Below are 16,948 nucleotides of genomic sequence, written 5' to 3' on the forward strand. Positions count from 1 at the left end.
ATTCTAAGAAAAATTTCAAATGTTGGTTTGAAGAATGAGTTTGAAGCAAGAATCGATTGCAAAATAAAGTTAAAATCACTTGCGGCTTTATCGTGTGTTCCACCGCATGAAGTAAGAAAAGTTTACGATCAACTTGCTGATACGTATCCCGACGAAGATAGGTACAATGAAGTTCTTACGTACTTTTTTTTTACGTACATCCGGGCTACCTAGAGGTAGACTACATTTTCCAGTCAAAGTGTGGAATCATTATGAAGCAGCCTTTGAAAAATCTCCTAAAACCACAAATTGTTGCGAAGGCTTTCATAATGCACTAAATTCATTATTTAATTGTAGCCATCCCAGTATGTGGTTTTTATTTGACGGACTGAAAAACGATTTAGCCTATCAACGTTTATTATTAGCTAATGCAAATACAGGGCGTACTGAAGTAAAATAAAAGAAAATATGAAAACTTACATTTGGTAATCACGAATCATGTAAGAAACTATGATGAAATTGATGATAAAATTAGATATTTATGTATATTAGCTAATATTCAATAAGTTTATGTATTCATAAATTTTTCAAAATATATATTTTTGATTTATATGTAATAAGGTATTTTACGTAATTTAATTAAAACAATTATTTCTATTTGCTTATTCTTTTAAATGTGTAACTTATGAATGTGTAGCTACTATAAAATGTGTAACTTATATTTACTATTATTTAATTTTTTAACAATTAAAATTATAATTAATTTTTCACTGTACATTCTGTTTCATTTTTACTTCCTTCCTCCTCTCCTGTTCTTAATTCAAAATGGCCCATTTGTTAATATTATATAGCAAATGAATTTAAACATAAGTTATAGTTTTTGAAATATGTACCATAGATGTGTTGATAATTTAAATAATTTTAAAATAAATAAATTAATAAATAAATTAATTTTAAAAAATTGCAGTAGGTTTACGATGTTCAAATCCATTAATTATTGATTGATTAATGAAAGGATATTTCTATGTATATTATTTATCAATGGGCTTATTTCCATGTGAGCATATATCCAAGTGAGTTTTTTCCGTATGAGCATATTTCTACGTGAGCATTTTTCCATGTGAGCTTTTTTCTATTTGCGCATATTTCTGTGTGGGCATTTTTCCTGTGGACTTTTTTCCTAGAACCAAAATACTCATATACTTTCAAAAATTATACACAGATGACTTTCCTTTTATTATGTCATCAAGAGAATATATTACTATTACTGCAATGTATTGATTCACGTGATTTCCCCCCCCCCCCCCCGATTTTGCATGCTGATATTCTTAAACATGTGTATACACAAAGACAACATGAGTTGTATTGGAAAAAAAATTTTTTGCAGAAACAAATGACCAAAACGTTATTAATCCAAAATGCCTGTTCTTGGCCTTTTTGGGGTGAAGGTAGCACAACCTGTCGCTGAATAGGTCAGATCATGCTACGGGTTTTTTAGGTTCCCGGCAATAAAATCGCTGAGAAATACTCAACGACAGAAATGGCTACAGTTGTAGAAAAAATGGGTTCAAGGAATTGGTATGAAAAATAAATCTTCTGTTATTGATTGCATTAGAACAGTTCCGTTTTGCCTCTCTACAGATGGAGGCAGTAATACTGATTCAAAACTGTATCCAGTTCTTATAATCTCGAGTCTTCGGAAATTTAGTGTAGTGTACTTTCTGTCTGCTCTTCAGAAGGAGACTTGACAAGCTTTAATGTATAGCGCAGCTAAATATGTTGTTGTTGTTGCTGCTAATCCTCAAGTCCAGCTTCTGCTAGACGAAATCCATGAGTTTATTCACCTTCAAAAAGTCATAGACTAGCATAGGAAACTTAACCATGTCATCGTAGGACACCTAAAAATGTGTGCAGGAGAAGCCTGCTCATTATTGCATTTCAGACCTCTCTGGAAAGCAAGGCTTCTTAAATGGCCACTAAGAAAGTGGGAGAGTGCTGTCTGGGTGCATTTGTCACAATTCATAGCGAGGGATCCACCTGAGGATTCAACCCGAAACCAAGAGTGTGCCGGAAGGACAAGCCAAGTCATTTTATCAGTATGTTTTCTGCAGAATACAGCTAAAGGTAAGTCAGACAATTAGAAGTAGCCAGACCCTCCTCGACACCCTTCTGTGCCAGGACGTCTGGCTCTTCATTTCCCCAAATGTTTTAATGTGAGGAAATCCACTGAATGTGCACATCACAAGAGGATGAGACTTGTTTTAATTTAGTGAGAATTGAAGTTCCAATTTTGTCACCAACATTACACCAGTTTGACCAATGTCACTAGCACTACGACTATCAGTCGTAATCCAGACAGCTTTTTGGTCTAAAAATGACATTATATAACTCAATCCCTCATTGATAGCAAAGAGTTCACTTTTAAAAGCTGAGCTAAAGTCAAGAATTTTTTCCTTTATTTTGACAATTCCATTGGGATCTTTGATAAGTACTTTATTGCCAACATGGGAATCCTCATTTTTGCTACCATATTATTTGTATACATGATATATACCATAGTATTTGTATACATGATATATACTATAGTATTTGTATACATAAGTGTAGTGCCATTTGGGATGTTATTTATAATTTCAAGGACAAATTGTCGAAGGCAAATCGGTGCTTCATTTTTCTTTGTGATCCTTGACAGTAATTCAGTATGGAAACTAACCCTTGAAAGACCCACTGAAGGGTCAATGCTTCATGAAGTATTGTTCTATCGTGGGGTAAAGTAAGTTGTTGTACTCAATCTGACTAAACAGACTGTGTTTCTTAAGTCTTTCCTTATTATGCCAATTCCATAATAAGTCTGAGTTTCCTTATTATGCCAATTCCATAATAAGTCTGAGGTCCAATTTAGGGAATCTTAGCAGCAAAAGTTATTGTAATACTTCATTAAGCTTGAGTTCCTTCTGAGACTCGGAGGCTGAAGGTCCATTTCAAACAACACAATATTAGTTACAGCTAATTATTAAAACTTTAAAAGAAAGTTCAGTTCTTCAGGATGCTCAGCACTTAGTGCCAACAATGAACGAGGAATGCTAGGTTTGAAAACTGATGTACCGGCCATCTTACAAAAGAAAATTCAGCTTTTTTTATAAATTGAAATTATGAAATGCACTTCTCACCTCTTAAATTTACCAGTTGAAAAGGGGCAGCATCTTTGCTAATAAGTGTGAATGAACACATTGTTGATATTTAATATTATCCTGGAAAGATTGCTTAAAAGGAAAGAAAAATTGAAACAATTCCAACAGCTTTGTAATACTGAAATAACAAGAAATCTCAAATATGTATGTATATGCTGGTTATCTTTAGGGAAATGTTTATCTCGAATCCTCAACCAATGGAACCCCACTTCTTACATTTTTTAAAGGAAGAAGTATATGCTTCTAGAGTTAAGATAAACAAAAAATTGAAGTTATAAAATTGAAGTTTAAAGCTATAAAATACCTTACGTAAATGGAGATGCAGTTATTACCTTCACAGAGTTGCCAACTCTCCCGATTTTCGACCGCTCTCCCGCCAACCCGATTTACAATATATTTCTCCCGACTTTTTCTTATTCTTAATATTTCTCACGATTTTTATGGAACTTGGCTTAATACTTCGTTACATGAACAAAAAAAAAAAAAAAAAAAAAGTGATTTTGGACGTCCGAAAGCAACTGAATTTTCTTTAGATTATATCTAAAATGAAACCTTGCGAATCAGATGAGAATTTCTGCTTTGTGATTGACAGCATGCGTATCCAGAAACGTCGTTCTCCAGTTGTCCAATGGGCATCGAGCTCCACTGCGTGTCATCTGGCATATATTAGCCAATGAGCACAAAGCAAGCTCAAGGCCGTTGGCCGTTCTTTCGATGTTCTTTCGCTATTTCGTTCATCTTGTCCTGAGTTGTGTGAGTACACGTGCCTTTAGGAAATAGTTTTAGAAATTATCGTCTTTTGATATGTCTGCAAGAAAAGTGAAATACTCGTGCACGTTTCAAAAATTGTACACAGTTGACTTTCCTTCCATTATTTCTTCAAGGAAATGTAATAAATTTGCGAGGTGTACCATCTGTCGTTGCGATTTTTCGATTTCGCTTGGTGGAAGGGCAGATGTTCTCAAACATGTGCGTACACAAAAACACAAGGACAACATGAGTTGTTTTGAAAAAACGAAAAATTAAATTTTTCTTCGGAAACAAAAGACCAAAAAGTGATTAATGCAGAATGTCTGTTCTCTGCCTTTTTACTGGAGCACAACCTGCCACTGAATGCATCGGATCACGCTGCAGCTTTATTTAGAAAAATGTTTCCCGATAGTGAAATCGCTAAGAAATACTCAAGTGCAAGGACCAAAACAGGTGCAATTGTTAAAGAAATGGGTTTGAAAAATAAATCTTCAGTTATTGATTGCATTAAAACAGCTCCGTTATGCCTCTCTACGGATGGAAGCAATAATACCAATTCAAAACTGTATCCAATTGTTGTTTCTTTTTATAATCCAGAGTCTTCAGAAATTGAGTGCAGTTTACTTTCTGTCCCCACTTTAGAAGGACATTTGACAGGCTTTAATATACCACAGCTAATTATTAAAACTTTAAAAGAAAATGCAGTCCCTCTGGATAATTGCTTAGCGCTTGGTGCCGATAATGCACCAGTAATGGTAGGCTTGAAGACTGGTGTTGCAGGCATCTTAAGAAAGGCAAATTCAGATTTGCAGATTATGAGGTGCACCTGTCACCTCTTAAATTTAGCAGCTGAAGAAGGGGCAGATTCTCTACCATTAAATGTGGATGAACACATTGTTGATTTTTTGTAATTTCTGCATCATTCAGCAATTCAACTGGCAGTTCTCAAAATGATACTGCAAAATATAAGCATAAAGCTGATACAAATTTCTCTAAAAATAATTTTAAAAAAAATTGCTCAACACACGAAACATTTTCCGATTACTGTAAGTTTATCTTGTGAAGAACGAATATTTATGTTTTTTCTTCGGACCTTAACAAAGCTTTTTGCTTTTTAAAAAATTCATTTTGCCATCATTCGATGTTCTGAACACAATTATACAAAGCAGAATTCCATTAATTCATGTTTTGCAATCAATGATTTATGATCTGTTTAAAGACATTTTATCAAAGTTTGTAAAACCAGTCTGTGTTTTGTCTTGTCTATATATGATGTGATTTATGATGAAAAAGAAAATCAGAAGGAAGATGAAGATTTGGTAATAGGAGCTGCAACTACAAAAGTAGTGGAAGAACTTTCAGAAGAAGACAAAAATAAGTTTTATCTTCATGTTAGAAGTTACTTCTGTCGAGTATGTGATTACACACTACATAAATTTCCAGTCAACGATGAACTGATTTTGCATGCTAAAGTTGCTGATGTTTCTGCTCTAGCAAATGCATCTTTTTTTGATATAAGGTACTTTTTGAACAGATTTCCTGTGTTACTTCGTTTAATCATGAAAGATGATGATATTGATGTTGCTACTGATATACTGCAGTCGCAATTTTGCAGTTTACAATTAGAAAACTTGGATGAAGTTATAAAATCAGCTAGGATTGACACCCAGTGGGAGGTTAATTGGAAAATTGAAAGGTGCTGATGGAATTTTAAAATATAGTGAACTCTCTAGAATTATGTTGGCTATCTTGACAGTTCCCCATAGTAATGCAGAGTGTGAGAGGATTTTCAGTGTTGTTGCGAAAACGAGGACTAAATTTAGATCTAATATTCGTGATGACACATTAGGAAAACTTTTATTAGCGAAAGCAGGCCTACGTGGCAATTGCTATGAACAAAATTATGAAGTTTCTTTCTTAACGAGAGCAAAATCTGCCACTGTCCATAACATTTGTATGAAAACTGATTAAAGTGCCTTTTTTTTTAAACGATGAAAGTAATAAAAATGTTTTTTATGTCTAAGGTATTTTTGTTTTGCTTGCATTTAAGACTTAGTAACTATTTAAAGTTAATTCATTATTAAAAACTATATTTTTATCATTTAAAAAGTCTTTTTAACATTGTGAAAAATCTCCTGATTTCTTAAAAAAATCTCCTGATTTTTGAGTGTCATAGGTTGGCAAGTATGCTTTCACTGTTACGAGGGTTGGAACTTTAATAGTGGCAACTATTTATTTACAAGGAATATAAAAGTGATTCATGTCACCATGTTTTACAGTCCTTCAATATAGTTGCCAGCATTGCGTACAACCCGTTTCCAACAATGTGGAAGTCGCAGAATACCTGTAGCAGCGCCTGTTTTGTTGATAGTTTGAATGGACCGGTGTACTGACGCAAGAATCTCAGGAACAGTTTGGAAGCGAGTGCCACAAAGTGGTTCCTTTATCTTAGGAATTAAGTCATAGTCACAAGGGCTTAGATCTGGGGAGTATGGTGGATGGTAAAGTACTTCCCAGCCCCATCGCTTGAACAAATCAGTCACAGCTTGCGCTGCATGAGGCCGAGCATTGTCATGCAGAAAGTGTCACCGTTTTTTTCTCAAAGCTGGTCGGAGATTGTGCTCCAAAAATGAGCAGTAATACTGCGCAGTGACTGTCTGCTGTGGGGGAACGGTATGCGTTAGGGTGACACCATAACAGTCGTACACGAGAATCGCCATAACTTTCACATTGCTGGGGTTCTGATGAAATTTCGAACGTCGTGGTGACCCGTGATGTCGCTATTCGTTTGATTGGAGTTTCAGTTCTGGCTGGTACGATCGGGCCCAAGTCTCATCCAGGGTAATGATACGGCGTAAAAAAGCATCTCTTTCACGCTCATAGTGCTCCAGGTGGGTTCGGGCAGCATTGTATTGTAGCCATTTCTGCATTTTCGTCAGTTGATGTGGAACCCATCGTGAAGCAATTTTTCTCATGGACAGGCGTTCCTTCAGAATGTGCAGCACAGTCGTATGTGCTAATCCTGTTTGTCCGGCCAGCTGACGAATCGTTTGACGATGATCACTGTCCATTAGTGCGGCAACAGCTTGCACGTCTGCATTGCTGACACTCAGACGACCTGGCCGCAGCATGTCTGCCACGTTTTGGCGTCCTTCATTGAATGCTTTCACCCATCTTGCTACGGTTCTGTGAGGCAATGCAGATTCCCCGCAAGCCTCTTGAAGCCTTTGATGACACTGTCGTGCTGTACGACCTCTGGCATATTTAATTTTTATCCAACATCGTTGTTTTTGTTTTGAAAACATCCTGACAACACTTTTACTTTAGACCGCGAGCTAATACAAGGATCCGTTCTTCACGTCACTCCGCATGCGCGTGATGTAGGCAGGACGAGTCTTTTTGCTGAGAGGTAAGGTAGATATGTAGTTCACGTGTGGTATACGCGATATTCTTTGGTTTTGTAGCGTAGCGTTTTTCCAGCTGTGTTGCCACTATTAAAGTTCCAACCCTCGTAAAAATAAGTGTGAGAAAAATTCATTTCTGCACCTGTAGGCATAAATTACTTAATTGGCAGTTCTCAAAGTAATGCTACAAAAAATAAGCATAAATCTCTCCCAAAATAAAAAAAAAGTCTCGTTGACAAGGGACACATTTTTCAATTATTGTAAGTTTATCTTGTGAAGAATGAATATTTATGTTTTTGCCGTCAGACCTTAACACAGCTTTTTTGTACACTCCATTTTGCCATTATTCGATGTTAGTACAATTCTGCAATGCAGAATTACATTAATTGATGTTTTGGAATCAATGATAAGTGATCTGGTTAAAGTATTATTTAATGTTTAGGGAAGCTGATTAGAGTATTTTTCTATTATTAGAAGGCACAAGTAATAAAACTTTTTTAAAAAAAACACGAGTAACTATTTCTTCATTATTTACATTTAAGAAATAATAACTGAACTTTCATGTATTAGTTAGTTACTATTTAAAGTCAGTTCAATAGTAAAAAATATATTTTCTTTCTGTATATTTTTATTATTTAAAAAATCTCCTCTCATTGAAAAAATTCTTCTGATTTCTTAAAAAGATCTGGTTTTTTTTTAGTGTTGTAGGTTGGCAAGTATGATATTATATTTTAATACTAGTATCCCGAACTTTAGGATGAGTATCATTTTTGTGTGTAGTGAAAACTGCATGAATAGGGACAAGCTATTTCTTTCCCTTTGCCTAACACAAGCTAATAACCAATAACTTGTTTGAAATAACAAACCAAAGCAAGTTTTTTGCAGAAAACTTGTACATATAAGTTGAACATACATGAAGGATGGGTGAAAAATACTTACCAATATCCAGGCAACACGACTTTTCAATAAGGCACTTGTCTCCAAAGTGGGATATGTGTACCCTTAGGGTGTATGCCAAAGAAGTAGATTTATTATTATGTGAGTAGGAGGTTCTCTAATCTGTCATTGTGTCTGATTTCACTAGCATCTAGGGAGCTCAACATCATAACTGCTACTTTTAAAGCTCATGTGTATTATTTTAAATTACATGGGGTGCAACTTATATATTTTCGTCTTGGGTTACACAATCAAAAAAGTTTGGAGATTGCTGCATTTGTGAATATGTTTTGAAATTGTAATGCGGCAATCATAATGCTGTCGTACACTAATTATGAAGTGATTCTGGAGCAGTTTATTACATTTCTTTTTTTATAATAAAGCTGAAGCCTTGCTTCTTTACAAGTAGAGGATTTTAGACTAATTAATTTTCATAACATCCCAGATGTGCTGAGTCGAGCTGAGGTCAGGGGACATGAAGGCAGTCTGCTTGATGATTATCTCTTCTGTCTGTCTAGAAGATTCTGCATTGCTCTGGTTAATGTGGCATTATCATCTGGGGGGGGGGGACCTAACAACTGAAGCCACAAGTGAACCACTTTATGGTTTCATCACAAACCTTTCCACGACAATCATAAAATCTTTTACATGAATAAATTCTGTTACTTTTTTTGTATGAAATGACAAAAATAATTGATCAAGATTACTTTTTAAATTTTTTACTGAATGCAGAAGAGCACACAAGCAGAAGTAAATTTAATATTTAGTGAGTTTAGGTAAACAAATACATGCATACTAGTTAAGTTTTAATTTACATTTCAAATGCATCACAATAAAGATGTGTTTCTTGTACACTTTGCCTTTTTCACACTATTCTTGAAGTCAGCTGCAAACTGAATGAACTCTTATTATCAAAAGAGATACTGGTTCATTGCTATATCTTGCAATTTTGCTAAATGTGACATTATTGCAGTTGCCTTCTGTGGTGCTGTCTGGATTGCACCATATAAGTAGTAGATCTTTGAAGGTGTAGTCCAATGCAATTCAGAATGCAAATCATAGTTTAGTGAGCTATACTTGTTATCGTGATGCAATAGACGTTATTTGCAAACTGGTTGCATTGTTGTATTCAGTTGTATTTTTAAATAATGCTCTTATACAATCATAGATAGGGCAACTTCTGCAGGGTATCTAGAATGCATTCTGATTAATTGAAATGTCGCTAGAAGCCTGAAACAGTAGTCTGCAAGATTCCTAACTCTTCTGCAGTTTAGCTGATTGTGAGACATTCTAACTGTCTCCGATAATTTTTCCTCGAGTAAAATTATCAAAATAATATCTTTGAGATGTAAATTGGAAAATTTCATATTTATAGATTTTTATTTTTTACGTTCTAAATTTCTAACAAATGCAGGCAGTGCTAATTTTCTTTTCATATGCTTTTGAGATACCTCTTAACCCCTAATTGAAAAAAGTCAGAAATTGGTGTATTCATCAACATTCTGTTGCTCATATGCACATAGTTTTAAAATGATTAATGCTGTAACTTCATAGCTATACATTGACAACTGAAACTTTGGCACATAACTTCCTCAGCCAGAATGCGACTGAAATGGGTTCTGATATTACATATTTTAGAGTAGTTGCATTTTTTCAGTTTCTTGCAGAATTGCTTTGTTTTTTAGAATTAACATCAGATAGATGGGGATTAAAGGATAATTCTGTGCTGTTACCTGATCTTGTAAAAATTTCTGTAGCTTCTGTTAGTTTAAAGTCTTTTTATGAATTTCAGACTAGCAGACTATTTGCACTTTTGCAGCTAAGGATGGTGGTTCGGTAAAACCATCGAAACTAGTCCTGTGAAAATTTGAAAATATAACGCTGATTTTTGGTTTTTGACTTCTGAATTAGTAAACCTATTCTTGTTTATTAAAGAAATTATATAATTATCTGTTTTTTTTAAACTAATCTTCTAGTTAATTTTTTTTTCATGTCTTTTTTTTTTTTAATTGCAGGTGTTGAAACTTCATTTCATTTAAAAAAGAAATTGTATATAAAATTATTTTCTACAGTTTGGGTGCAATTCTTGCATTTTCAGGTATTCGGTAGTTTAATTTTTTGAATTTGCTGCACATGGTAATTCATTTACTTTTGTTTTAAATATGTGTTATTTCACAAAACAATACTAATTTTTTCAGCTTCCTCCTTTGTTGATAAACAAAGTGCTGGTAATTTTGCATAAAAAAGTTATTCCTTACTTGCAAAATCCCTGCTTAATGACCGATTTTTTGACAGATTCATATAATAAAGGTAAGTTTTGTTTTGGAATTTCCTGTATTATGGAAAAAAACCATGTTTTTTTTAAATCTAATTACAAATTTATTAGACAAAAGTAAAATTATCTGTTCTTGTGTACTAAAATTTTACAAGTAATTCAAAATGGTACTTATCATTACTATGATGACATAATGGGAATTACGTTTTTGAGAAAGTTCTGTGGTATTTTCCGATTATCAGCACTCTGCAGAAAAGTCATGAAAAAGCATTAACAAGGAAAAGTGGTGGGGAAAAAAAAAAAAGTATTTCTGAAGCACCTTAAGTATGGATGTAGCTTGTGTCTGATTTGGCAGTGCGCAATGCAAAGTTGTTTGATTACCAAGCTTCGGCAATTCTCTGATTTTTTTTAAATACAACAGATTAATGTATACTTTGGGATAACAGCAGTGCAAAAAAGGAGAATTTCTTAAAAAAATATTTCATTAACCCCCTCCACACACACATTTTTGATTGATTGATTGATTGTATGGAATTCTTAGGACACCCTTATTTTGAAAATGGCTGCACATCAGCTTAGCAAAAATAAGTTGACAGTAAGTTTGCAAATGCTTTCCATAGTCAGCAGTAAGTTTGTATTTTTCGATGGAGGTGTAGCTCCAATTATGATGCTTGTGTATTACTGCAGAAAAAATAAAAAATTAATTGTAATGACTTCTAGCACATAATGCCTTGTCACGCTCAAAATATTGGATCTATGTTGCAAGTGCTGAAGTTTATGCATTTTTAGCTGTATTAATTTTGAAAGACATTGCCCCAAAACCATAAAATTTATTATACTGTGAAAAAAAAATAATTAAATCGGTTGTATAGTTTTGAAACTTTTTCTGAGAAATAGTGCAGGCTTATTATACAGTATTTGGGATTTTATGATGATAAAACTTTGGATCTATCTATGCAACCATAACAAAAATTAAGGAAAGACTGGACAGTGTTTTTAAGTTGCTACAAAAAATTCCATCTGTTTACATATCTTAGAAAGATAAGGGATGTGAAGTGATAACTTTTATGGGTATGTTATTTTGCCTCTTAAGAGGACAAAATTTGGCAGAAAAATATTTTTTCCCCTTGCAAATTGGAAACAGGGGTATGTTTGGTCAGCTGTTATTTATGTTGGTAAAGGAAATCATGTAATTGATGGATATAAAAATAGGCATTGTAGCATAGGAACAAAAACTATCATAAATTTAGCCAAGCCATTACTAAACAAAGGCAAGCTATTGTATAACTATGACTAATTATTCCTTTCTCTCTAAACTTAGTGAATAGCTCATAAAAAGTAGAAGCTTTTATGAAACACAGACAACAAATCAAAAAAGATATCCCTAAGAAATGTGTAAAATTGGGGAAAAAGGGGGGAAGAAACGTTAGGTTATAAAAAAAACGAAAAGTCATGGTAGTGCAATGAAAGGACAAAAAAATATGTTCTGTAATAAATTCAATAATGAAATGGTAATAACAGAATATGTTTGCCAGAGGTTAAGCCTAAAATTGCACTTGATTATAATAATATAAGTGATGATGTGGGTTTCCAGGATCAGCATATTAGATATTACCAAGTTACAAGATCCACACAAAAAAGTTCTATAAAAATATTTTTGACAGTTATTTTATACATCAAAATGCTTATATTTTATATAAAGGTTAGAATAATAGTAAAACAAACTTGCTATTTCATATAAAGCTTGCTGAAAATTTTAATTGAAATGTATTGCACAGCACAGAATGTAAAATCAAGGCTATCTGCCCTCAGTACAAAAAATGATGTTCTAAGATTAACTGGAAGACATTTTCCGAAGTAATTTCCTTCACATAAAAGGGGGGGGGAATGGAGCCTACAGAAAGATATATTGTGTACTTCTTAAAAAATAATTTAAAAAATATTTGTGGTTAAAAAATTCAAAGAGAGATGAGAGTATATTTTGCAAAGAAAGTGATTCTGCATTGTGTGAAATTTTTTGTTTTAAAATTTATCATATGCAAAAAGAATTTAAAATCGTCATTGTAATAATTAAAAACGCTGACACATATTTTGTGTAATCGTGTAATATATGTGTAGACATTTTCAAGGTTTGAAGAAATTAAGCAATATTAATTAAAGAAAATGTATATATAAATGGAAAATATAATTTCTTAAAATGCAAGGTCTGTCTGTAAACAGAGATCGTATGGTCCTTAAAAGTCCTTAGATTTTTTTGAATCAATTTTTAGTTCTTAAAAGTCCTTAATTTTGGCCAAAATCAGCAGAAGTCCTTAATTTTAATCATCTAAAATTTCTGTGTTTTTTTTTACGACTGCCATTTTGAGCATGAGATAGCATTTTAGAGGGATACTTTTGGCGATTCACTGACATATATGGTTATTACAGAAAGTTTGCGATGAATTTCTTACTTTTTGGAGAACGTCTGGAATAACAATGAAAACATAATATTTGAATGTTTTACTCGTGATACTAGAATCTTTTTCTTAACATGTTTATCTTCCCTTTATTTTCTCTACTTTTCACTAGACACAAGCATGGAAAATATCAAAAATGCTTCTAATCTTATCACATGGGCAGGCATTATAAAAAGGGATTTTTTAATTAATAAAGAAATTAAAAACTTAAAAATTTATCTAATATGTCATAATGCATCATACTCAGAGCTGGCGCTAGGTATTTTCCTACCTGATGCAATCTCTGAGGATCCTAAATTCTGCTGCCTAGTTGCCTTTCTAAATTGTGCTTCCAATGCCTGCTCTAAATTCTAAAACTTTTGCCATTTCTAGATTTTGTTGTTCTGTGTGTGACTAAATTCTAAAATTTCTGCCACACCACCTCTGTAACTGGCCTTTACCATATATATTTCATCTTTCTTCTGAATGTTCATACTCCTAAAATAAAATTAGCCACTTTTTCTATACATTCTAAACGCATTTATTGTTTTTTAGGATAATAGAAATCCTTAATTAAATCCAAAAATTCTAAAATGAAAAGGAAACGTTGAAAAATTTGAGTACATAAACAAAATTATTCTTAAAAAACATGTGCAGTTATTATTATTACCCAGTTGTTTATGATTTCAGCCTTTACCATAATTTCCCATCTCTATTTCCTCATATGATAGAATGAGCCAGATTAAATTAAAATTAAATTGTATAATCTTTGATTACTAGTCCTCATTTTTAGTTTGAATTTGACTGTTCTTCTTTAATTACATCACTGTGAGGTATAATTGATTTTGTTAGCATCAGAACATGCCTTTATGTTCTAAGTCCTTTTTAAATAAGAGTCTTATTTAAACCTTTGTCTGATATTGTAGTTACTTTCAGACACAGCAATAATTTCCTTCATGCCTGTCGTGGGTTTTGGACTGTTTAATTTTTGCGAGATCAAGTAAACCCTCACAGGTACATTGTGGAGAGGCTGACAAGTTAAGAGATAAAGTTCGCAGAAACTAGCAAGTGCATTGGTTTGCATATTAAGACAAATCTGTAATTGTTAGAAAGGATTCTTAAAGAGAAGGAAATCGTTATAAACTAGCCAAAATATTTCAGAAGGCTTCAAATTAAAATGACAGATAAATATTTTGTTGAGTGTTGTTGTTACAAAACATAAATGTTTTGTAGCTTTTAATGTGTAATAATCCATGTCATAAATGACATGTATTTTAAACTGTAAAATTTTATTAGATTCTGATTTTATAGGTTTTTTTAACAAATATTGTTAAAAATAAAATTTAATTGTGGCTATGTAAATCCATAATGACTAAGATTATCTAATTACCTAATTTAATTATTTATAACTAACTGCTTACCCTTAAAAATTATCTTTACATATTAAAGTGAGTTTGCCTTTCATTAATACTCACTGTGGTCACAACATAAAACACAAAAATCTAAAAATTCAAGTAAACTTTATTTTTTTTTTTTTTTTTTTTTTTTTTGCATTTAGTGAAACTTAAAATGATACGAAATAACTTATCACCTCTGGTGCTTTAATGGCTTATTGAAACCTTAAAGTATATTAACTGGGTTACAAGCCCTGGAACTCTACATGAACAGCTATGACACTGCATCAAACAGAGCCTGACTAACATTCAATACTTGCCAACCGTGCCTACATCAGGCCTTTCAGGTTTGTTCTAATCAGCAGGTCTCTCTCTCTAGACAAACAGCAGCGGTAACAACATTCAGTCTTTTGTCATGAATCATGCTGATTATGACCTTACTTCTCATTTTAATCTATGGCGTTTACATAAAATCTACCTGCTATTTATTAAACCTCTAGACTGACCAAGTATTTGACAAAAGGAGAAATTAAAACAATCAACATAAAGTCAGCTGTTAGAAAAACGTAAACATCACTTATCTTCTTTCAAATATGTCCAACTATTATAAGTGTAAAATATTTAATGCTACTTGATAAATTGCATAAAGTTTATTTTATTCTTAAACTTATTAATAATTATGTTAATTCATTTTTAGTAATAATGCATATTACTTAGTGATCTATTTTCTTTTTAGGATGGTATTACAAAAGTGAAATTCAGGCATAGATAATATTTTTAATTGAATTTTTTCAGTCCCATTTGCTTATAGGTCTTTAATTTTTTCATTAATGGTCCTTAAAAGTCCTTAACTTCCATGTTCGGAAATGTGTAGGAACCCTGGTAAAGTACAAGGACTGTCTTTAAAAAGAGTAGTAGTTTGAAATTTATGGCAAATTTATTGTTTGTCTCCAAGAAACAAAGAATAAATTTTGAGAGCGTAGAACTGGTCTGTCCAGAATGTTCTATTTGTCCCTTTCCTCTTTTCCCACTTTTCAATACCAGAACTTGAAAAAAAAAAAAAAAAAAGAAAAGAAAAAAAGAAAAAAAAAATCATCTGCTTGTTAATTCAGGATATTTATATGAACTCTTAATATGTCAAAGTACAGGGTATGTTAATTTATATTTAAATTAAAATAAACATGACCTACATGATTATTATTTTTCAAATTCTGTATTGATTGTTCAAATATAAATAAATATCTGAAGCATAATGGTAAATATATGATTTATTTATTTGATAAAAAATGTCTTATAATTTTCCTAATTCTTAAATTGTTTTATTTCATTATTTTGTTCTTGTAATAGAGAGAGAATTTGAAGTTAAATTATTTATATATATATGAATATTTAATATTTTTTAAAGTTGTTCAGTGTAAATTTGTTTTGTAAAGTTCTTATCTTTGATATATGTATAACATAATTTCTTTTGTTATTTTAGGTGGCATCACTAGTCTATTAGCTTTACATGGCTTGTTCATTTTAATGGAGAAATATAATGTGTGAGTTTCAGTCCTTGTTTTGATAATTCATATTTGCATGCATATTTATTCCTATGTAGTGTCCTGTTGCCCCTTGTTTTTTATATATATCCGTATTTAAGTAAGATATATTTTCTGTGCTGTAATCATTAACCATCATTAATAGTACTAAACTCCAAATTTCTATTCCTTATTGTCTTGTTGGGTACGTAAAATCTTTCCAGCTTAAGGAATTTGTTGTCTTTTTAACATTCCTGACACAGATGAAATTTAAATAACACCAAGAATTAAAAGTTTGTAGTATTATAAGCCTTTGGAAAAAAGTGTAATAGTAACTTTTGAATATGTTATCTCTGTTTACATAGACAGTAAGAAGAGAAGGATTTATAAAAATTCTGTGGTTATCTTTGTTAAATTAAAGATGTTAGTATAATTTTATGAATTAATTTCTAATAAAACTGGTTAATATTTCAGGGAATATCCTGATTTCTTTTTCAAACTTTATGCATTGTTTGATGAAAGTATCATAAATGGAAAATTTAGCACAAAGTTTTTTTACCTCTCGGATATATTTCTTTCATCTACGTGAGTATCCTTTTTTTATTCTTTCTCAAGCTTTTATTAGAAAATTTAACTGATGAACCACAATAAGTAGAAATTTAGTATGGCATTTCTTATTTCAACAGTTAACCATGATATGATTTAAATGTAAGTTTTTTCAGGATTTTATTTATCACTATGCATATAAATATAAAATCAAAGTTAACTAACTGTATGGTTGGTAACTTTAGCAAAGTGTTTTATAGGAAGATAATAATGCCTCATTTAACAAACAAAATGTCTATCATTTTTGTTTGTTCATAAGATATTTTCAATCTCCAGATTTTTTTTGCAAATTAACAATGTATCCCGAACTGAAGGTTAACCAAATTTTATTTAATTTTATGTTATAAAGTGGACAGTTTTATTGGACCTGTGATGATCACTTAACCCAGGTTCTACTTATATTTGTGTAAATGTACAGTTTATATAATCCTTTTCGTTGTAAATAGCCTGTTGACTGT

At 32.1% G+C, this 16,948-nt stretch overlaps 1 protein-coding gene across 3 annotated transcripts in view; it reads left to right on the plus strand.

Moving 5' to 3' along the window:
• LOC118206041 (nucleolar complex protein 4 homolog) overlaps positions 1 to 16,948 on the plus strand; it is a 106,279-nt gene that overhangs the window by 46,406 nt on the left and 42,925 nt on the right. For 2 of the 3 annotated variants that reach the window (XM_035378321.2, XM_085813140.1), the window contains exons 7-10: positions 10,276 to 10,358; positions 10,459 to 10,570; positions 15,845 to 15,905; positions 16,359 to 16,469. In XM_035378321.2, the coding sequence (XP_035234212.2) occupies positions 10,276 to 10,358; positions 10,459 to 10,570; positions 15,845 to 15,905; positions 16,359 to 16,469 (367 nt within the window). The remainder of the gene's footprint in view (positions 1 to 10,275; positions 10,359 to 10,458; positions 10,571 to 15,844; positions 15,906 to 16,358; positions 16,470 to 16,948) is intronic. The other variant, XM_085813141.1, reaches the window with a different exon arrangement.

Source organism: Stegodyphus dumicola, chromosome 3 (genome assembly GCF_044657685.1).
Source record: "Stegodyphus dumicola isolate Sdum_Otavi_A_Nest chromosome 3, ASM4465768v1".
Classification (NCBI taxonomy): domain Eukaryota; kingdom Metazoa; phylum Arthropoda; class Arachnida; order Araneae; family Eresidae; genus Stegodyphus; species Stegodyphus dumicola.